Raw genomic sequence first — 22,860 nt, forward strand, 5'->3', positions numbered from 1 at the left:
CAGTTCTTGTCCTTTTCTTTCACCAGTATGCTGGTCTTTCTTCTCATTAACGAATTTTTTCTTTCCCATACCTCTTGGATTAGCAATTTTCGCCATTTGAGGAAAATTTTTTTGTGTAAATTTAGAAAAGTTGAAGTTGGAAACAAGAATTATTTGAGCTACAGGTATTCCCCGCAGGATCGAATTAAGGAATTAAGATCTCAAAGAGAATGTTACAATGAAAACTTTTTAACAGATAATTTACTCTCTCAATACTTCAGGGGATTTTCAAAGACTATTTGAAAACTGTTGAAATTGAAAATCCCTAGTTTAAATTTGTTCTCTCACAATCTATGTTTTTTTTTCGCCGATAAGTCATCTTGGAGAAAACGTCGCCGATTGAATGAAAGTCAAATGACATTAATAAAGCCTCTTTTAGTGGCTAAAAAAAAAAGTATAATTACCTTGTGGTTGCAATAAGAGGCAAGATGAAAAAGATGTTGACTGCAGTCATGTTAACTTCTTACTGATGTGAGTATAACACCGATATGGACTGTTGCTGTGGTCAACTTAACTTCACGTTGTGCAGGCAAAATATTTTTGCTCACCCTTGGTAATTAATATTTATTACAATTTATGAGAAGGTTGAGGGGCTCTAATGTAGAGTACATTGTTAGAATTCTTTGCCACTTAAAACGGGGACCTAAGACTGTATAGGCAACTCCAAGACGTTAAACCTTATTGTTAGAAAGCGCCAACCTACGATCAATTAAGGTGTTTTTCCTTCGTGTTAACGTTAACTTGAAATATGAAAATCAGTGAATCAATCAAGTCCCTAATGCGACACCAGTCCTGAGGATGACACCAATACTCAGCAGGTCACCATTTTACCATTTTATTGAGGTGTCATATTTTTGGGCCTTTCCAAAACGTCGCCTTCTCGTGCTATTGGTTTATTGTTTGGATATTTTACGACTGTTTTGTGTAGGGTCATTTTTTTTAGGTTACTGAGATGCATTAACCTTGAGTGGGACTTGAATTTCTCGTTTATAAGGTAATGCAATTCCATAGAGTAGGTTCCAACGACGCACGAAAGGTTCATTGGTAAACTATGTTTTGGAACTTCAATTATTGAAATGAAAAGCTTGGGGGAAAATTTAGTGCCCTGGAGAAAAAACGATGTCTTATTTCAAAATCATTGTGATTTTGCAACATTTTAAATTTTGAAAGCTAAAAGAGGGGATACAAAGATTTGAGCTGAGGGCTAAAACAATGAGTAAGTGAATCACCACGGCAGTTATGTACACAGTTAAGGTGGGATTCTACCTAAATTTGAATGACATTTGAAAAGGTTTTAAGAAGGGATAGAAGAAAGAAAATGATTTTTAGAACTCTAACAGACAGTCGATACCCACGTAAGAGCACCCCAGGTTGCTAGTGGACTAACTTGTTATCCGTCTATTAATTATTAACTAAAAATTCTTATTTTAAAACTTCTCTAAATCTTCAATATTTCTTATTCCTCTTTATTTTACCAATCCATCAAGAAAAATTATCTGCTCATAAATATACCCAAAAATCACCCAAACTGAAAATTCACAAAACATCCCATAATACAGATTCACGGGATGAGTGTAGAGTTTTTGGATTGCTTGGAACGTGAACGAGATATTTCCATTAAAGCCGTGTCAAGTGGCGGAAAAGTGGCGTGACCTATCTCTGCGATACCGATAAATCACTGGGTTTGAATCCTGTTCATGACAAAAGTGCTTAAAAGTCGCGTATGTAACTGTGGGGTCCATTTATTATAATTATATTTAAATGCTTAAATTTGGATCGAAACATGAAACAGACAATCATGTAGTTCCTGTTCAACATAAGCTCTTAAACACGACTGTGAAATCAGTCTGTTACTGATCTATTTCCTAATGATAGCGTTTCTGTGGTATTTTTACTCCTCGTTGATATGATATTCACGTTAAAAATAGGGTCTTTCAAATCAGAGTACGACTATACGAGATTGAGTACAAGTACGACTTTTCAAATTTCAAATCAGTCACAACCCTTTCCCTCCTGCTGTTTACCGGTAGATAAGGAGACCCTAGAAACAAGATTGGTGTGACAAGCGGTTACCTAAACCACGAAAACTAGATTTGAAAAGGTACTTTTGGTCAATCTCGTACTCGTAGTCAAGTCTGAAGATCCCGGTAATGTATTTCAAAGAACAGGTCAAATTGGTTTATTATCGACTGACCATTGTTTCTTCAAAGTCACCCAAGCTAGAACATTTCAAACCTTCCCAAATCTAGTGTCCATTTTCAAAATAGTTTTACACATTTCCAGGGTTTTATTTCACTTGAAGATTTGATTGCTACATAATCCGCGATTATCATTGATTTTAGTTAAATGGTAATTGCCGTTTTTTTTTTCTGCTTGGAAGGAGCGCATTCAGTTTTGTCTCATTGATTCGATTAAAAGGTGTTATTGATACCTTATGAAATCTCCGATGAATGGCGATGCGTTGAAGGGGCAGAGACCTATATCTACAGATTTGATATTGTTTACTAAAGGATTTTCATGGACAGTGTTTTATCATAAACTGTTTTGCTGCGTTTTGTGCCACTAGATTTATGAAATGTATAAGGGTAACCATACGAATTTTGAAGGCTGTCGTCATTGCGCGTGCGTAGCTAGGGCCAGTTCTCCACATCGCATTAGAAAAAGGAAAATCGTGATAACCATTAATTATTATTATTATTATTATTATTTTCAAGACCTTTAAAGTGTGTGAGACCCGCAGCACCCATGTAATGCGATAGAAATGGAATGAAATTACTTATTGGGTGTTAAAGTGAGGACTTCCGTGTCCTTGTAGTTCGCCGCAGAAATCCTCGTTTTAGCACCAAGTTGATATTTCATTTCATTTTTATTGGAAAATCCGGCAATTGCTCAATACAATCCTTGAAAACAAATCCTCGGAACTCTAAAGGTTTATTTTTCGTTTTGATACCTTTACTAAGTAATAGCTAAATGTTTCAATTATTCATTACACTAAGAAGAAATTACGGATACTTATGATTCTTCTCCGATTGAGAAAATTAAGCGTAAAATCAGCTCATTTTGACCCTTTTTTAATTGAAACATATTAAAATACATGATTGTCCCAATAGCCTATGAGTTTATGTATTTTGAGTTTTATAACTATGACTAACATCGTTGGATAGCATGGCTTTCACTATCTGTTGTATCTATAACGAAAGTATGATATAAGTAGGCTCTTCGATATGTTGTCCTAATTTTCTGTCGGTTCTAGCTGCCTCCCGCACGTAGCCTATGTACAATTGCCCCTTCACCTACCGTCCATTGCTAGACCTCATGGCGTGTAAGGTGACCCAGATCTTAACAGAAGGTTATCTAAATTAAAGTGACTCCATTTCTAGCTGAAAAGAACCAGGCACATTACACAAGTAAATAATAATGTATAGAAAGAACATTGACACTAAAGAGTTATTTCTCCTCCAGGTCTTTTTGTTGTGAAGCTAATGTAAGGGTGTATTTTAGACTGTAATGTTAGGATTAAGTTGTTATTTTCTTTTGGTAGTTTTGGCAGATATTTCCAGATCATTTGACATTTTCCTGTTGTTCGAAGATCAGTTAGAGTTAACGGTTGTGCTGTGGACAACTTTGCCTACTTCCTTTACCCTTGGCTGGGGCATCTTCGAAGGTTGAAGTCATGACAAACACTTGAGCATTTTATCAACCTGATTGGTTGATAACAAACAACAATTCCTATCTTTGGTAACAACCATCCAGGCTTGGTTGAATTAATGTCGTAAACATGTTTACACCACAATAAAAATTAAGGCGTGATTTGAGAGATACTTGTAGAATAGAATTAGCTTCTGGAAGAATAAAGAAGACTAACGAAGATCCTCGTTACCTCTCCTTTGCAAGCGCGTAACATTTTCGCAGAAAACGTAACAGCCTTAAGCACTCAGATAAGGCCATTCTTACAGCAATTTGTTTGGCCTTTACAAACTAACTACGAAGTTAAGTTTGTTAAAGTCTTACGACGACACCTATTTCTAAACACAAGTCGGACTTGTGAGATGATACAAATGTGGAGAAAATATAGTCGGTCCATGTCCTCCACATAGGTTGTCTACAGATCCAATAAGTGTTACTCATTTATGTTACAGTGTTATCCACCTTGGGGCAGTTTCTTATACCGCAATGCTGTTAGGCGTTCTCTCTGGCAGCAGATAAGCGTAGGGGATTTCCAAACGCTTATTTCGTTCTTTTATTGCCTCTGAAATCTCGTTCAGCTTTTCTTGGAAACGGAGAATGGCTTCCTGGGCAGCGATGTCAAAGAAAGCCCCGTCTGTGTAATCACCGAGAAAACGCTGGAATAAAATGAAACAAAACGTAACAGTCACAACAAAAGACAATGAATTTTTACTTCAAAATAAACATGGTAGATAAACGTAGGATTAATGAAAAACACAACATTAACAAGATATTACGTAGGTAACGTTTCTGAAGCGTGACTAAACGTATCAGCACTTTCCTGCTTGTAACGAACATTTTATTGTAATCATCTCTGTGTGGAAAGAACTATTACAGCAAAGTTTCTTTTTCAAGGTAGAAATGTTGATTGGATTGTAAATCGAACCTCAGACGGAAAGTCCGCGCAAAACATGACGGTATCGTTACTCTGTTCAGTAAGGTGAATTATCAATTTATGGTTGCAGGGAGTTTAGTGGATGTTGACTCACATAGCTGACTGTTTTGTCGTCTTTCTGTTTGCATCCGTAATGAATGAGTCCCAGTTAGTCAGTTAGTCGGACGGTCTCTCCATCGGCCAGTCAGTCAGTCGGTTGGTTGGTCTGTCGACCAGTCAGTCAGTCAGTCAGTCGATCGGTCGGTCGGTCGATCATCAGTCAGTCAGTCAGTCAGTCAGTCAGTCAGTCAGTCAGTCAGTCAGTCAGTCAGTCAGTCAGTCAGTCAGTCATTCGGTCAGTCCCAACCTCTACTGGTACTGTTTTTGTTACAGGAGAATTATGGAATATCATAAGGTTTAGTCAATTACACATTATGATTGAAGGGGTGAAACGGTACGCACTCAAATGCTGAGTAAAACGTACAATAAATTTACCTCATCCGGAAAGATGCGAGTCAAGTCATACACCGTTGCTAAAGTAACTCCGGCTTGATGTTTGTTCGGCAAACACTTCATGACATCTTTCATGGTCACTACATTCTTTTGTGTCGGAGGCGGCTGTCGCATGATGGCGGGGGAATTTGGCGGGAAGCCAAATGAATCCATTTGTGAGAAGTTGACGGCTGCGTGCTGACATGAGCAAGTGAAGATGATGATAGTGAGCAAGTGATTAAGTTGGTCAGCGGTTTTGACAGACGCAGGGAAGCCATGTTCACTTTCACCTTCTCTGACTGGATAGCCGTTGTCATGGAGATCACGAATCCAGGCTTGGAGCTCTGTGTCCTTTGAGAGGATAAAGTATACTTCAACCACGGAATAACGAATGAGGAAATACACGTTTTATACCAATTTACAGACATTAAACAATTCAATTACCCTTTGGATGTTTTTATCAGAATGATAATAGATTGACACAATGTCGCTAACATATCCATTGATCGCCTCCCACAGTCGTAGTGCGTCATCGCGGTAGTAGAAACCAGGCAGCTTGCTCTCATTGATTACCCCTCTCTCCTTGAGTACTTTGGGCAAATCGTACGACGACCAGCTCATGTTTCTGTAGTACTTTTTCATGAGGGCGATGTGACCTAGATATAGCAAGGGATCTTCAGTAATATTACTCTGTTCCAATTAAACATTGATGGAATAATACGTCCTATCTAGCAGTGATGTAATAAAACATTCTGCTGTTCCCACAGGAGGTACAAATTCTACACGGATTTGATCAGCTTTGTATAGATAGTGGAAGACGTCCAAACTTTTAAGGTTTCCGAGGATGATCTGAAGATTTGCTTTGACTGACCTTACAAATTGAAAAGTTACCGCTGTGACTTTGAAAATACTTTTTCGGTTGTAAATTGTAGTGATCAATTTGACACGATTCGACGAAATTGTCATTGTTTCAAGTAATACGGTAACATTGGACAACTAAATTTTGTGGATCATGAGTATAAAATGTCCCCAGTTAGTACGAATATGAAAAATGACCTGGGTGTCTTGAAAATTATTAAAGAAACAACAACAACAGCAACAACAAAACAAAACCAAACAACAACAACGACAACAACAACCAATGTGCGTCCCGTGTTGCTGTATTTTGACCAGTAGACGTATTACCTCCTCCTCCCAGAGTAAGAGTGTTGTCCGCCACACCCCCGGGAGCAATCAGTCTTTCTCTTCCAAGTGTGTTGATCGCCAAAATTCCCCGCACATGAGGTGCCAGTAATTTCCACAGGGGATGGAGCGAGGGTAGTTGTCTCCTGCTTGCAACAGCGATGGGCTCCATGAACAGATGCGTACGAAGAAGATGCGTGATCATCTGTAATGGCATGAATGCATTACTTTCAAAAACATGTCTATCATTAGTTCGTTGTATTATAATCTAGTGTAAAAAAATATTTTTTATATCCCTTAACATATTAGTTAGATATACTCATCATATTTCTTGGACATTATTATCATACTGTTAAACCACATTATTCCTATTTAAATATTGTAATTATTTTTATTTTTGCTATAGCCGTCCGCTAGTTGATATAACCCCCAACAGATGTTGTTTGTCAGCCTGTCAGGTCTTATGTTTAATGTTATGGCTGTATCTACTCTGTGTCAATGTCTCAGATTAGAAGACATTCTTTTCCTTTTTAACGAATAATTGTTTTTCTATCGCTCTGAGAAACAATCTAAATTCACACAAAATGTTAACCCTTACTTGATGCCACTGAGTGTCAGCATTCCTTAGCCACATCTTGGCGAAGGTCCAGTCCAAGTTAGAGTCATTCGGGGTCCATATCGGGTTGGTATCACTCGGTTCCTGGTGGAACTGTATTGCTATGGGGATTATATCCCCGTTGCCCCTGACGTAGAACAGACCCATGGCCGGGCACGTGTAACGCCTTTCTAGCTTCTTATCGTTTTCACCATAATGTGGGATGTCCTCAAGAATCTCGAAATCAACCATGTAAACATGACCTTCCTGTTGACAGTTGGGGAAAGATTAAGACAGTTGCGTAAGATTATCGCTTTTAAGTGTAGGTAGTTGAATTGAGGGAACATGAAATGTTAAAAAGTGCTTTGAGCTCTCCCAGAACTGAAAGAATTTCCATCCAGTAACTGGCTCTTTGGCAAAGAAATTGCACGCACAAAATGTACTGCGATGGGTTCATTGCCGTCTGAGGGGTTGTCTGAGTTGGGATCCACGGAAGGTTTAACGAAGAATAGCACTTAGGTCGTACCTGAATTGCTTTCTGGAGAGTATCTCCTCTATCCAGTAAACTGCCGACCATCTCCTGAGTGACGGGAAACTTAGAAGGTATCTTCGTGCATCGCCTGATGGTGTCTGGGTTACAGCCGTTCAGAAAATGGGCTCCATAAAAACGGTCATCCTGCCAGTGCTTTGCAGCAGGCGGAGCCTTGCCAACAAACGAAACAAATGCCTGAAAAGAGAATGTTAAAAAATGCTTTAACTGATAGTTAAGTTTATTTGATTTACTACAACAATAGTTTACCGACGGTAAAATTAAATTGTCGACAGCACGAGCACGCTACAACCTTTATCACCTACATCACTTATAATGCAAACCGTCTCGAGTACGCACGATGTTACACTGAAGGATCTCTCTTAGTAATATGGAAGATCTGTCGAACATCAATGAAACCACACGAAAGCTGACGGAAAGAAACACAGAAATTTGACGACGTTGCAATTTAGTCCCGTTAAAAAAATTTCGTGGTTGTTATGACAACTACCTCGCGATAAAAGAGGGATATTATTGGTATAACTTGCTTACCTTGCGATAATCTTGAAAGTCTTGCCAGGGTTCAAACATATTCAGCAGCTTAACCAGTCCAAGATTAACCAGAGCTTTGTGCTTGGCGGTAAGCAGGTCACCGATGGCTTCCTCTGTAAAACGTACATCTTTTGGAAGTTTCTTTGCGCTTTCAGCCTTAATATACCCGGGAAGTCCTGTAAACTTGGGATCGTCTCCCCATTTGTAAACCTCTTGCCGGTTTTGGATCTCCAGGCGTCGCTGCTTTTTCACTGCCTCAGGTTGTTCATCTGTGATCAATATGGCTGAAAGAAAAACATTAAAAGTAAGAGTTGACAAACGTTCCTTGTTTCTGTTAATCTAAACCAAGATCTGTGGCCGTGTTCAATACAATTCGACTATGATGGAAATTAACTGCAATCGGTAATGGTAGCAGATTGGTCGAAGCCTAACATCTGAAAGCGACGTGCACCTGGTAGATTGTTTCAATATATTTGTGGACTCATTAGAAAAAATTGGAATGTTTAATTTAAATCAACTTAACCCGGTTTACAATGGAGCGGTTGTCCCAGTAGAGTATGAACTCCGCTCTCTATTTACCTTGGGCAAATGACCCTATCTACTCTGTTGACAAAGCTTAACATTCGTAATGCGAAAACTGTCCAATTAACAGCTGATGTTCATTTAAAGTAGTTTTCCTCTTACCTTTTCCTTCAAAGAAAACAGATTCACGTTTAACCCAGGCCCTGCATGGAAACTCGTAGAAATTCGAAGCATTCACGCTGCTGCTTATTAACACCTTCTCTACGAACCAATCACTGGACCGATGGAATAAGCCACCTTGGTCATTCTCCAATTTGATCATTATAGGTTCTCCCACATCTTCTGCCTCGATCACGTAGGTATCTTCTTGACCTTTCTCGAAGTTGTTGCGAAACCAACATTCCAGCAACTTAGGCTTGGTTCGTCCCTTGGTTCCTGAAAGGAAAAGGTTCATTATTTGCAACTAATGTCAGTTAGAATAAGTAATTCTCTAAATACCTTAAGAGCTTCCTTACCCTTATCAAAGACACATCTTACATACCCCGGAGCTCCAGTTTATCCTGGAACATTTAACCGTTTTTACTTATTTGAGTAGACAGATTGTAACTGGTCTTGGCCTAGCTACTATTATTAAATTGGACTTCCACCACGGAGACCATGTCTACAGCGACATTTTACGACTATATTAAGGTTACAGAGATTCTAAAAATAAAATAAAATAAAATAAAATAAAATAAAATAAAATAAAATAAAATAAAATAAAATAAAATAAAATAAAATAAAATAAAATAAAATAAAATAAAATAAAATAAAATAAAATAAAATAAAATAAAATAAAATAAAATAAAATAAAATAAAATAAAATAAAATAAAATAAAATAAAATAAAATAAAATAAAATAAAATAAAATAAAATAAAATAAAATAAAATAAAATAAAATAAAATAAAATAAAATAAAATAAAATAAAATAAAAGCGAGATCCACAAAAATTCAGGTAAAGTTCCAGTTGGTTGTTTCTATTGGCTTTTAAAGTATGCTTTTTTGTGATACGCATGTACAAATTATGTTTGGAATATGGGTTTGGAGAGTTACGGGTTATTACTAAGTGAAAAATGTAATTATACAGTGGAACCTCGATTTAACGAAGTCGCTGGGGACCGGCCAAATTTGTTCGTTAAATCGAGGGTTCGTTATATCGAAAACCTCGATATAACGAACTTGAAGGGAAACGACTAAAATATTCGTTGTATCGAGGTCATAGTTAATGATTGATTCTCAACACAGGTAACTTTTGTCACGCAATTCAATGCAATTTTCGTCACCCAGAATTGCCGCGTTTTGAGATGCAATTCATTAAGCATGGTGGCTTTCAGTAGTAATTGTTTTCACTTTTGAGCAGACGCCCACCTCTTTTTACTAAAAAACGACACTTTCAGAGTGTTGATCTGTTCAGCGTTTATCTTCTGTTGCGTGTTGACGTTGTAATTCGTTATATCGAGATAGATTTTACGTTTGGGCTTCCGAATTATGTTCGTTATATCGAAGAATTCGTTATATCGAGGTTCTATTCCATACATTTTACTGTAACTTTGGCCGGGACATAGAATATCGTTGGTTATATCGAGGACTTCGTTCAATAGAGGTTCGTTAAATCGAGGTTCCACTGTAATTTGTTTACCCATGAAGCACCAAAGTGCTCTCTTGGAACTCGCTCAAACGTGACCGTACGTTCCAGTTCTTATTAGAATTTGGAAATGTTGTTTTTTGTGGAGGGAGGAGAAGTGGAGTACCCGGAGGAAAGCACTCGGATCAGGGGCGAAAACCATCAACAAAATCAACCCAAGCTAACCCACATATGACGCCGAATCCGGGAATCGAACCCGAGCCACACTGGTGGGAGGCGAGTGCTCTCACCACTGCGCCATCCCTGCTCCCCTATAATTTGCGATGAAGAAAGCATCCATCGATGCCGGTTGATTCATGCCCAGATTACGGGGATATGCGCTGGTCTGCTGAAGTTCCAATTTATCGAAACAATTTTCACCCTCTGGAGTGTGTACAAATAAGTGTCCCAACCTTTCTCATTGCTCTTACCTGTGATCGTTAGAAACACTTTCGCGTCAGTCCCAGCTCCTTTCCGGTTTCCAGTTTTCACGCGGACGCTGTACACTGCTCCTTCCACACCTTGTTCCTTAGAAACATGTGATCGTGGCCTTTTTGAACTCATTTTGCTTGAAGTGGGGTAGATTTTAGTTCGCAGGTATGCAATGGAGTTGTAGTCGTAGACGGTTTTAGCAGAGGGGATGTCAATCGTGGGTGGATGGTGATTTAGTGAGCAACGAGTACGTTCCCCTACGTCGATTGATAATAGTGAAGTGACAGTGACATCAGCGAGGTCCATCCAAGGGTGGCTCTCTTCATCCCAGACTCTTGCGGCATGGAGAATGAGATGCGAGTCACTGGGTTTTATTTCATGTAGCTGTATCTGAAGTTTGTATTTTATGTGTTCTTCTGCTAAGCGTTTTTGAAACTCGGGGATGAGGTAACTTTCAGGTCGTTTTTCTTCTTCCCATCTTGCACTTATCCTAAAGGAAAATGTTGCTTTTACTTTTTTGTTCTATAATGGATTTAGTAGTATATCGTTACTGCAGATGGCGTATTTCCGTTGATTTCACTCCTTAGCGACTTTCGAAATTCAAACTCTCTCCTCAAACGTCTTCCACCAATCAAATTAAATTTGTCATATGTTATAAAGAAGAAGAAAAAAATTTGTTCTTCAGCATGGGACAGAATTGTGAAGCCGAAATTTTTGGAAAAGCAAGTTGAAAGGAGGTTTCCAGAATGCTTGGCTGCATGATAAACTTCAAGAACGAGTAAACTTCGACGCTATAAATCGTAACCATCTCATCAGAAAAAATCAAAATTACCGCCTAATTGTATTGTATCATGCCTTAAACTGACAACTTCGATGAAGATACAGAGATTTGTTTTACAGATTCCTTGAGCGAAATTCCCCATACAATCATCATCTCAAAATAGCATTCGATCTCTTTACGGTGGCCAAATTACTTTACCAACTCTGTTGATAAAACTTAATATTCGTTTCTCATCCCCACCGACGCAGCACCACACTTTCTTTAGAAACTAACCCTCTTATCAATTTGATAAAATATTGATTTCTAATGAGCGCTGATGTGAAATTCCTAGAAATAAAGAAGAGCAAAGTGACGAGTATAAACAGTACGAATGTCTCTTCAACCAAGAGATGGATATACATGTATTAGCTCTTAGTAAACTTACCATGGCTTCCGTTGGTCATATTCTGTCATCAACCCAGTCTCCGCTCTATCATCCGCCGGAATGAGGCGAAATTTGGCATAACGTGGCACACCATCCTTAGCTTTGTATTCAAACGCCATCCACGAGTAATACCGCTGATCAGTAAACGAGTCTGGTGCGCGGCGGAAAACAGCTATGGCCAGGTGAAGGCTGATACAGAACAAAGTTTTTTTTAATTAAATAACCGAGACATTAATAGAAGAACAATTCCCCAGTTTTCCTTGTTGAGAAATTTAATAAATTACGAGCATTAAAACATACTAGGAAATTATAAACGCACCAACATGTTTCCAGCAGAGTAAGTTTGTGAATTTTGTGCACCCCGCTGTGTCGTGTGCGATGATTAACACCTAATTTACTCTAAACTCCTTGGGTGTTACATCAAGATATCTAAACATGTATTGCCCCTTCTCTAGTTAAGTTATTCAACTCGACCTCGTTAACAGGTTCTCACAACCTTTTGCCAAACATCTTGCTTTACTGGAATATCAAGCTTATCAGCTAATAATTTCTTAATTCTTTCTTTTATTTCAAGAGAAAACATATCGGAATGTTTTGCCAAATATTATTATATGTCTCAGTTAGTACGCGCGGTGTGACTGGTCAATATGCGGGCCGTATTTCACTATACGGCGGGCTAAACTGGAACCTAATTTCCTTTCCAGCGCGCCCGATTAACTTCAGAGATATAATAAACATCTTACTAACTTCATTTTCTCGGTCCGTACTGTAATTTACGGATCCTCGTTTTTTTCCCGTTGATTTATGGCCCAAGCGCGAATAAATCAACGCAGAAAAAAACTCGGTGTGTTACTTACAGTACGGAACTCGAACTCGGTTAGTAAGCAGGGTCCCAAAGGGGTTTAGGGCTCCAGGGCTCCGGCCTTAAAAATGCAGGGCTCCAGGGCTCCAAGACGAAAATTTCAAGGCTCTAGGGCTCCACATCATCTGCTTTAGGGCTCCGGGCTCCACTCTGGTCTACAATCTTGATATGTAAAAATTCTATTTTTAACGCTAAATCAAATACGCAAATAAAAAAGTCAGCAATTCCGATCAATTTGTTAAACCCAAGCAGCCAGTTATATTATCTCCTGTTATTTAAAAGTGGATTAAATATTAAACTTGCTTAAATGGGGTTGACAGACCTGCACCACCGGCTGTGTGCCCATTGTGTTGATAAAAGCCTTAGTAGCGGCTTAGTAGCGGCTGGTTTTGTATTAAATGCCATTTGTCCATTAAATGCCATTTGTCCACACGGATGTGATGGTTGAAATTGGGTCCCGAAGGGTAGAATTTTCTTGTGCGCTTTCTGTTTTTGTGTAAGAGCGTTCTTTCTTTCTGCGAAGTTAACTTCGGAGAGGATTTTGTCCACCAGGTTACTAGGATAACCTCTTGATACCAGGCGTGTTTTAAAGTTTTTAATGTTTTCCTCAAACACTACTTTAGAAGAGTTTGTCCTCAGAAGCCTAAGGGCTTCTCCTTTAACGAAGCCTTTTTTGACGCCTTCTGGGTGGCAACTATTATAGTTCGTGTACTGAAATGTTTCAGTAGGTTTGTAATGAGTGCGCACGTTGAGAATCGATTCTTTCTCGAATCTCTCTCTCTTATAGACTGTTGTATCCAAGAATGTTATTTCAAATTTTGAGACCATTTCTCTGACGAAAATTTGTAGCTACAGGAGGGTTATTGGCATGAACGTTCTCGTATGCGTTGCATACTATAGTGATTCCTTCCTCCTGTGGGATATTCGTGTAAAGGCTAGTGACATCAATTGAGACTAGAGAAGCGTTTCTAGGCACCCTTCAAGAATCAATGCAATCTGGGAACTCGAATGATGAAACTTGAAAATGCTGGGCTCCGGGCTCCGCGCAAAATGTCTTTGGGCTTCGGGCTCCACAGCCGAAAAAAAAGGATCAGGGCTCCGGTCAGTAAAATGATAGGGCTCCGGGCTCCAAAGCAGAAATTTCAGGGCTCCAGGGCTCCAGAGACCCCCCCTTTGGGACCCTGAGTAAGGGTATGTATCTGTTCAAAAACTTGAGGCTTATATGAATCATTTACGAACTTACTGCCAAGGATCTTCAAGACAGAAGGCTTTGAACGCCTTAGGACCACCAGCCAGCGCAGTGAGCATATGATCGAAACTGACGATGTTCCAAAAAGCCGCCTCTTCTCCCGTGTGCATCATGAGATCAAACGGTGACTCAAAATCGTTGTCGGCAAACTTCAAAGACACTGCTCTAACATCAAGCTGTGCATCATCTGGTCTGACCAGATTAGCATGGCGAAGACGCAGTGGGAAAACGCGTCCCTCCTCAAAAAATTCGTGCTTAGGGAGGAGAGGGTTGTCAAGGACTGTTACTGTCCCAATAGCTCCCACACCTTTGGGATGAGTTCCGCGTTGACGTGTTACCAGCGCTTTTAAAGCAAAGGCGGCTTTGTACTTTGCTACATAACGGGCCATCTGTGATGCACTAAAGTTACCAGGCTTGGGTGGCGGCTGAATAAGAAGAAGACAATAATAAACAAATACAATAAACAATACTACGTTCACTGAGTCACTATATGAAAAGTATCCAGTGATTATATTGGTTTGCAAAACTGAAACAGACAAACAAAGAAACTAACAAAAATCGGCCAGCTAACCAAAACAATCAAGAAAATAGCCAGCTATATTTAATACATTTCCTCTGAAAGTATACAAAAATCATTCCTATTTAGAAAGAAAGTTTACGGTTGTTCGTGGAAACTAGAGTGACAGTCCAAAGCCGGGTTCACTTTTTTAGAGGCAGCTTTTTAAACTCAAAAAAGTTAACACAATCCAACCGACGATAACAATTATCTGAGGTAGCGTACACCGAACTTGAGAGAAATGAATCCACTTTTATTTTAACTAATGTTGTCCTTAAACTGTGTACGTGACAAGACCACGAAAGACTTTAAGTAATTTATTAATAAATTTACAAAACACAGCTGGCTCTCTACAGTAATTCAGGCAAATATTTATGATATTTTCACACATCCTATGTCCCTGACAACCTCGCCTCCCACGTAGTCGTTTTTGAGGACTCGTATTACCTCCTCCCCTCCCTCCTCTAAAAACGACTGCGTGGGAGGCTACTGACAGCCGAATTACAAAGATTTTCACTCATTTTGTACGGATGCTATCTTTCAGTCTTGTCGCTAAGCTTGAGACAACAAAAACGTGAATTGAAATAGCTGTATATGATTATATTAAGATAGGTTTTCGTAGATTTTTGGGCCAGCTTTGAGAAACAGGCGAAGATAGGCGAGGGCACAGTGGCAAGAGTACTCGCCTCTCACCAATATGAGTTGATGCCACGTGCTGGCTCGAGAGTGGGTGCTTAGGCTTCCCTCGCTCCCTCATAAAAAACATTCCGAATTCCAATTTGACAAGGAAACAGTATTTGAAGAGCTACTCAGTGGATACGCAACTGTAAAGGCTATTTATTATATAGCTGAAATTATCTTCGCTGAAAAGGAGCATTCTGATTGGCTCCTGGGGCGGTCCGAAATTTCCTTTTCGGAACGCTAACATGGACCACTTAGGTTAAACGTACGTTTGAGAGGCGCAAAAACAAAAACAAAAAGAAAGCAAAAATGTTTTAAATTAAGCTTATGAACTAGGAAATGTTCAAACCTTCATGTCAGAGCTTCACTATGAAAGCGATGAATTTTACTATCCACATGAAGAACATAAGCAAGTTTCACGCGGACTTCAACAATGGGAAAGCCTACATATAAAAAAAAACCTTATCAAACTAGCTAGTTCAATAACATACATATATTTATTTATTTATACCTCGTCGGCCTCCTTCATTTTTCTCTGGAATAATTCTTCTCCCATTTTCTCTCTGAAAATTTTGAATCCGAGATTTTCCCCTGTGAATACAAGTAATAAAGTAAGTCTCCAGTTATTTTAAAATGTTTCAGTGTATTCAAAATATGCATGTCGCTATATGAACTATATCAAGACAATCACTAATATAAAGCAGCTGAAAAAAGGAAGCCTAAACAAATTCCGACCGGAACGGGATTCGAACGCGTTACCTCTGCGACCTACAAACTGAGCTATCACCCCATCTGGAGCTGGATAGAATCATACTCTCTTTTATAGATTTATCCTTTACGGGAATGCTTACGCTGTGCGTCTCTCTAAAAAGTAGCTTTGATTGTTTCTTAACCTTTAATACTGCGATTAATATATTCAATGTTTAGTCTTATCCTCGGAATTTTACATTGTTCGAAGTTCTTTTATTTTGAGAGAAACACCTTGAAATAGTGTTTCAATTTATCAGTCTAAACAATACTACTACTTACAGGACACGAGCTCTTCTCTGCTTCCCATGATTGATTTCTTAGTTAGACCATCTGGCTTGTCTTTACGTCTCTTCTTTGAGTTTGCTATTCCCATGATAATTGTTATATGACGTTTTCTCTGGGTTACGAAAACAAAAATACAAAGAACATGACCGGCTGGATAATAAAGACAGCACCGATGTGGATTCCGATCATACAATAACACAGATCAACAGTTCGCCAAACAGGAAAAGGATAAAAAATCACAGTTGTCATTATATAGTTATTCACATATTTTATAAGAATATCGAGGCTGAAATTTGCGAAATTTTAAGAATATTTTAAGAATAAATCCGATGATGAGATTTTGAAAAGGATATGTAAACGAAAAACCCTGCACTAGCTATAGCCAAATGTTCGATGCTAATGACAGTTCGATGAACGGTACATGTAATACATATGTACATTATACAGCACAAAAGAAATGAACGAAACTGCAAAAAGTACCATGATGAATTCTTTCTTTGATATTGATACCCCAATACATTCTAAAACGGAAATGTCGTAAGCTATTATTTAAGAATAATGCAAGATAATTTTCAGCCTAAAATCGGCAGAAAAATAAGAATATTATATTCAGCCTGGGCGGGAAAAACAACATTCTAAAGAAAAGAGTGTACCGTGATATAGTATATGAAAATTATATTGACTCTGACATCAGCGCGACCTTTTAGACTTTAGTTAATATACCGGTATGACATCGTGATTTCATATGCGTTTACATGAAGGGACTCTTTATATCGGCCAACATGATTGCGACGCCATCTTCGATTTGATGTCGACGACTACGCATGCACTATCCGCACTATCCGTCCCAGACTCCTGGGAGAGTAGTTTCATGCGAGAACGAACAGTCGTACCGCGTTTACATGACATCGAAATTAATTTTCATTTCGGAATGAGGATCTCGCTCCGGCACAGATACCGGGGTGAACTCGCACCGCTTTGACTCACTCTGGTATGATATTTTGTCCTACTATCATGTAGACGAATACAGAGCCACAACAAGGAACCGTAGTGAACTCGCACCAGAATGAAAATCACGCCGGTATCAATCGATAATGGGCACTGGCTTTAAATTAAGCCTACAAGCGCATATTCTTATCCCATTAAAGGAAACAAACAGTGACAAGGGTTAATACAAGTAAAGTACACCGACTGCCTACCTGAAAACCCGGTTAGATTAGTTAACTTGCTACGCCGGCTAGATACGAGGCGAAGGCAATTTAAAAATACAGCATTTGATATATGTAGCTGCAAACAGGAAACCTGACTCTTTGACAAGCGACTTCCTGGCTTCGCGGCTTCATGTCTCAGACGCGGGAAGTTAAATTTTTTCCTTCCGCTTTCTGAAGAAACCGATACTACGCCGGCGCCATGATTAATACAAGAATACTTCGTAGAAAAGAAGTGACAGTTTGTGCATCTATGCGTATAGTTCACAGCCTACAAATTTAAGTAAACAGGCGACGTTTTTTTGCCATACATTCTCTATGTAAGGTAAAGTATAAAGCTAAAAAAGAAACACGAAAGGCCTTCCTCTTGGAGTTTCAACCTTTTCTCGGAAACTAAGGTAGTCGGTTGTAAAACAAAATATTGGTGTTACGGGCCTCATCGATCACTGCAACATTTCAGACATTCGGGTCAACATGTGGCAAAACTGTCGAGAAAAATACCAGAATGGGTTAAAGGGGAACCAATTAAAGGCTGAAACGTATGTCTTTCCCTATAACAAGCTTTCGGATCTTCAATTCCAAAGTACCATATTTGGAAAGAAATCGAAAATAAGGTAAACATCACACACAGAAAGTCATGACGCAGTTTCCGCCAACTGCATCACAACGTGACGAATTATTTAGACGACTTACAGCGCAATGTTATTTGGGAGGTTGGGCAGGAAGAATGACTACGTTTTGATAAATGAAAGACTTATTTGATGTTTTTATTTTTCGCAACGGAAAAGTAACAAGTCACCTAAACTTTAAAAACTAATTAGTACTTTGACAGATATAGGCAACAGTGACGCCCGTGACCTGCTCCATATTTTATGCCGTAACATTTATTTGTAATAACTTAAAGGAAAGAGGCAAAAAGACCCTTAAATACGGCCGAGAAATTAAGTAAAGACAAATTAAATAAATGTAACCCCTCCCGTCCCCTCAAAAAACTGCCAAAATTATTGTCTTTTCTTGTTCTATGCTCTATAATTTTTTACGCAAACACGACCTCATCAGCAATGCTTATTTTCAATATCGTGTATAAATGATTTGATTGTCATTGCCCGGCTGTTCGCCGAAGGCTTTAAAAAGTTGACATGTTGACGCAAAACTGATATCGGGACCTCTTGCAAAATTTCGAGCCAGGGTGAATATGCGTTTGCAGAGGGTGATAAATGAGCAATTTTTGTGATTTGTAATTGGACGGTGAAATGATTATTTGTTTCTTGTTAATCTTGATTTGGTCAGACCGTAAGCAGTAATTTTTCAGAAAAATTCTGATCCAAAGAATAAGAATAAACTGTATAATTTGCTGTGGAACGCGAGTTTGTTTTACGTGTTAACATTTTGCGAAAGCCTACAATAGCTTCATACGTAACAGACAAGCTTGTTTGACCCAACCCGTTCTTGTTGACCTTGCTTCTTCGCAATCATTATTATTCTCAGTAAGTATGGAAAACCGCAGAGCACTGTAGGTTCGGGTTGTTCAGTGGCGATCATCTTCCTGTGAGAAATCACTCAAAGACTGATTACAGATTGTTCTTCCTCCGAGAAATCGCTTAATATTTCCTTCCGGTGCTCTAAGAGCAATTTCTTGTTAGACTGGAAAGGTTCTTTGGGAAATATTTGAGCAGTTTAGACCAAAATACAGTAAAATATCAGTAACAGGGTGCTCCTTTAAGTTTAGAGTAAATTTAGCCTGTTGGTTTGCTGCGTGTCAAGAAACTGCAATCACCACCGAACAAACACTAATGTACATTCACTCTTGAAGAGTACAACCGTGGTCATTCTCGGCTCCAAAACCTTGGATACTTTACGTAATCATGTTGTTATTTTATTTCATTTTGGAGTAAACACACTGACGTGGGAGTGATGACGTCAAACAAGGCAGAGGTTAGCCTCCCACGCAGTCGTTTTTAGGGGACTCGAATTACCCTCCTCCCCACAAACGCCTGCTTACCCAAGCGCCACATTCCTTTCCGCCGCTAAGCCAATCACAGCGAACCTTCTAAAATCTGGAAGGTTGACCTTGACCTCAGAACGCCTCTCGCGGTCTCGAACAGTTAAAACATCACGGCAGAGACAGAACTTTACCGAGCTTACGCAAGCTTTGAGTATTGTGTGCCCTACGTTCAAAATTTCTAGTTTAAATGTCTATCAACGGACTGCAATCAAAGAATTAGAATTCGTGACGGGAAATAGCGATATTTTCGTCAATTTGCCGAATGGTTAAGCAAAGTCGCTTTAATATTTATTGCTTTGCCTTCAATCTTGTCGACCTTTTCGGTGTGGAGGAAACCGAAATATTACCCAATATGTCGGTAAACTTTAAAAATTTTGCAGTTGAAACTCGCTTTATTATTGCAATTTGTTCGAGGGCATACATTACGACATTAGCTGACATTTTCCACAAGGACCACAAGTTAATCGGCTCTTTGTCGTTTATCTTTCCGTTTAATAGTCTTCAATGGACTGATAAATACAGCAGATCTTCCCTTGATCTTGATCTTCCCTTAATCTGCTCCAGAGTAACGTAGAGTAGCGTAAGAGGTGATATCTTCATCGACTGTCAAGTCGATCAGGCGGGGAAGATCGACTACACTTTCCCGAAGATTTTGACTCTCCCAGCAGTTAACGGTGTCAAAACGTCGCACAAGAAGCGCTTTTATTCACACTCGATATTTGTTTTGGCGTTTCAGCCATAACCAGCCATTCCAGAAGTGAAAAAATATATGTACATTCTAACTTAACTCCCGCATCTCTCAAGACTGTACCAGAGACTGTACAAAGCTCGCGGGAAACGGAAGCGGTCGTTGTAACCAGGAATTTGATTTGATATCATTGGACAATGCCTCGATGGTGATTGGCTAGGGTGCTTGGGTAGTAAAACAATGGGAAAGGAATGTGGCGCTTGGGTAAGCAGGCGTTTGTGGGGAGGAGGTAATTCGTGGGGAGGAGGTAATTCGAGTCCCCTAAGGGAGGCTAGGCAGAGGTAATTGAGGTGGCTGCGTGCTCTAACCAGTAAAGTTAATTCGTGTCCAAAATATCGTTTATTCTCGTGAACTTGAAATGCAGATTTTATTATCCGTGACTGGTATTACCCCTTACTATTCAGTTAAAAGCCGAATATATCACTTCATAATAGCTCCGTGACACAAATAATAAACTAGCCGTGTTCCTTTATTAAGCAGAAACTATTAACAAAACAGTCTTCGTTAGTGGTGCTGTGCTTCACTTAGCCCGAAAAACAGGCGTTTATTTAAGCAAGCACGAAGCACGAGACACGAGCGAGGGCGCGCTTCGCGCATGGCTAAATAAACGCCTGTTATGCGGTCATGCTATGCCTTCCCTAGTCCCTACCCCATTATAGACTTTTCTGTGGTTGACCTACCCTGTGAACCATTTTAACTAGCAGCCATCTCCCTGCACCCCTTCTCCGGGGTCTGGAATAGTCTGGCAGGCAAGCGAAATCTATAAGTTAATTTAACGATCATTATATCATTATATTAATACTAAGAGGCGGGATATTAATTAACTGCAGGTTTTCGTACCAGTATATCAGTAATTATGATTACATATTGGAGCTTGATTGACTTGGGTCTCAGCCAGAGAAAATTTCGTGAGAAAATCGCAGTTATAAAAGTGCTTTCGGATAAAAAGTACACATTGGCGTGAATTCAAAAGAAATAAAAACAAAATAGTAATAATGAAAAAAAAAAAAAAATGGTTAGAAAAAAGTGTTATATATTCACAGACACCCGGATTCCAAAAGAAAATAGATTAAGCTCTCTTCATACCTCTCATACTTTCTCGCCTGATATCCTTTATAAATATTACATACATGCATAGTTTAATTGATGATTAGGATTAAGACAATAGGCAGTCTGTGGACCTCCTGTCATTTAAAATTAGATGAATACCAAAAAATGACCCTGAAAACAAAACAACTAGATTTTTCAAGATAAGAAAGTTAACAATTAGATGTAATTAAAAAAAAACATAAATAATCTCTTTTCAATCATGTTTCAAGCATGCCTCCTTGGCGAAAGAAAGAGAGTCAATGTCTTTTGTATGCTTTTCAAATTTGTTTAAAGCTAATGAAGCTGTTTTATGAAATTGCAAGCCACAGGGACAAACAAAGAGAATCGCACCTTGGCAAGATTTACATGTTTTTATATCGAGAGCGGTCTGCCGCTTTCGAACGTAATTAAAGCTGCGGTGTCCAAATTATGAAGATAATTTATAAAGTTTTGTCTTTTAGTTTTCGGGATAACGATTATTTTTTAACGAGCAAGCTCTCAATTTTGTAATCATCTCCCGTACCTCATATTATTGGCGTGACGACCAGTGAGTTCGAAGTCCGAGACGGGGTCACGGATAACGCATGTTATGCAACGGCTAGACCTTTCAACAGCCGTTTGTTGTGTTGTTTGAATAAAATATAGGAGAAAACACCTTGTTCTTTAATCTAAACCATACCCAAATAGTTTTTTTTTTACGACAAAGCATATCTGTCAATAAGTATTGTGTTATTCGGTAAAATATATGAGACCCTCGGGGCCGTGAAATTCTTGCCCAATATCAAATAAGTATGCAAATAAGGTCACATTCAATGCATGCTAATAGTTTCCGCAGAGATTTCGTTCAGTGATTGTCAAGTTTATTTCTATCAAGAAATAAACATCATACATGTTTATTGACAGCGTTGTGCCTCTGGGGAAAATAAAATGTTATGGTATCCAGTAGATTGGTTTGTGGTCATCAGTTCATAAAAGATTAAATACTTCAGGTCTCAGCGCAGTGGAAGCCGTGCTGTACTTTAGCCAAAGAAATGACACTACGTACCTATGCACAGAATATGAGTCCAAGCTTGTCCAAGATTCGTCGGTTAAGGGTTTTGAAAATGCTAAAGCCAGGCTGTCCAGCGCACGAAATTCCAATATTAACGGAACACTAATCGCAATCCCTTTACGGTCAATGAACGTCAAGTAATAAAATAATGAGTTAAGACGTTGTATGAAGTATGGCTTACCTCTTTTAGCAGCGCCTCTAGTGCTCTGTTTGAGTTCACTCTCTCTACCTATTCGCGGTACTTATGTAACTTGAATAATTTTAAATTCTTATTCCGGCCTTGAGCATGAAGCTAACACTCACTTATACTCATTGCGTGATCTGACGTAACTTCCGCCCTTCATATCACCCCCCATAAGTCCAATCGGTCGCATTTCAAAAAGCTTGGGTTGATAGCTATGCAGCTTACTCCGGTCGGAGAAGCTCGAAGACTATTTCATTAATCAAAGCTTACTAACACTAGCAATGCTTTCTTTGGTTTTGTGTTTACACATCATTCACTCAAACAATAAGACATAAATTTAAACTTATTTGCATTCAATAAACGTGTACATAAGGATTTCA

At 38.9% G+C, this 22,860-nt stretch overlaps 1 protein-coding gene across 2 annotated transcripts; it reads right to left on the reverse strand.

Moving 5' to 3' along the window:
- Positions 1-2,954: 2,954 nt before the first annotated feature.
- Positions 2,955-22,615, reverse strand: LOC146456326 (allene oxide synthase-lipoxygenase protein-like). 2 transcript variants are annotated; one of them, XM_085093252.1, is made up of 14 exons: positions 22,478-22,615; positions 16,190-16,307; positions 15,672-15,751; positions 13,918-14,348; positions 11,813-12,001; positions 10,607-11,097; positions 8,674-8,946; positions 7,990-8,273; positions 7,435-7,635; positions 6,912-7,175; positions 6,317-6,518; positions 5,576-5,787; positions 5,135-5,482; positions 2,955-4,382 (listed from the first exon to the last, which is right to left on the reverse strand). In XM_085093252.1, exons 2-14 carry the CDS (start codon positions 16,281-16,283, stop codon positions 4,203-4,205), a joined length of 3,249 nt encoding a protein of 1,082 aa, XP_084949378.1. In that variant the 5' UTR covers positions 16,284-16,307; positions 22,478-22,615; the 3' UTR covers positions 2,955-4,202. The 2 variants fall into 2 exon arrangements, with proteins under 2 accessions (XP_084949378.1, XP_084949379.1); XM_085093253.1 differs by lacking the exon at positions 22,478-22,615 and adding an exon at positions 17,395-17,532.
- Positions 22,616-22,860: the final 245 nt, after the last annotated feature.

The sequence above is a fragment of the Pavona decussata genome, unplaced genomic scaffold (assembly GCF_977016875.1).
Source record: "Pavona decussata unplaced genomic scaffold, jaPavDecu1.1 SCAFFOLD_258, whole genome shotgun sequence".
Lineage (NCBI taxonomy): Eukaryota > Metazoa > Cnidaria > Anthozoa > Scleractinia > Agariciidae > Pavona > Pavona decussata.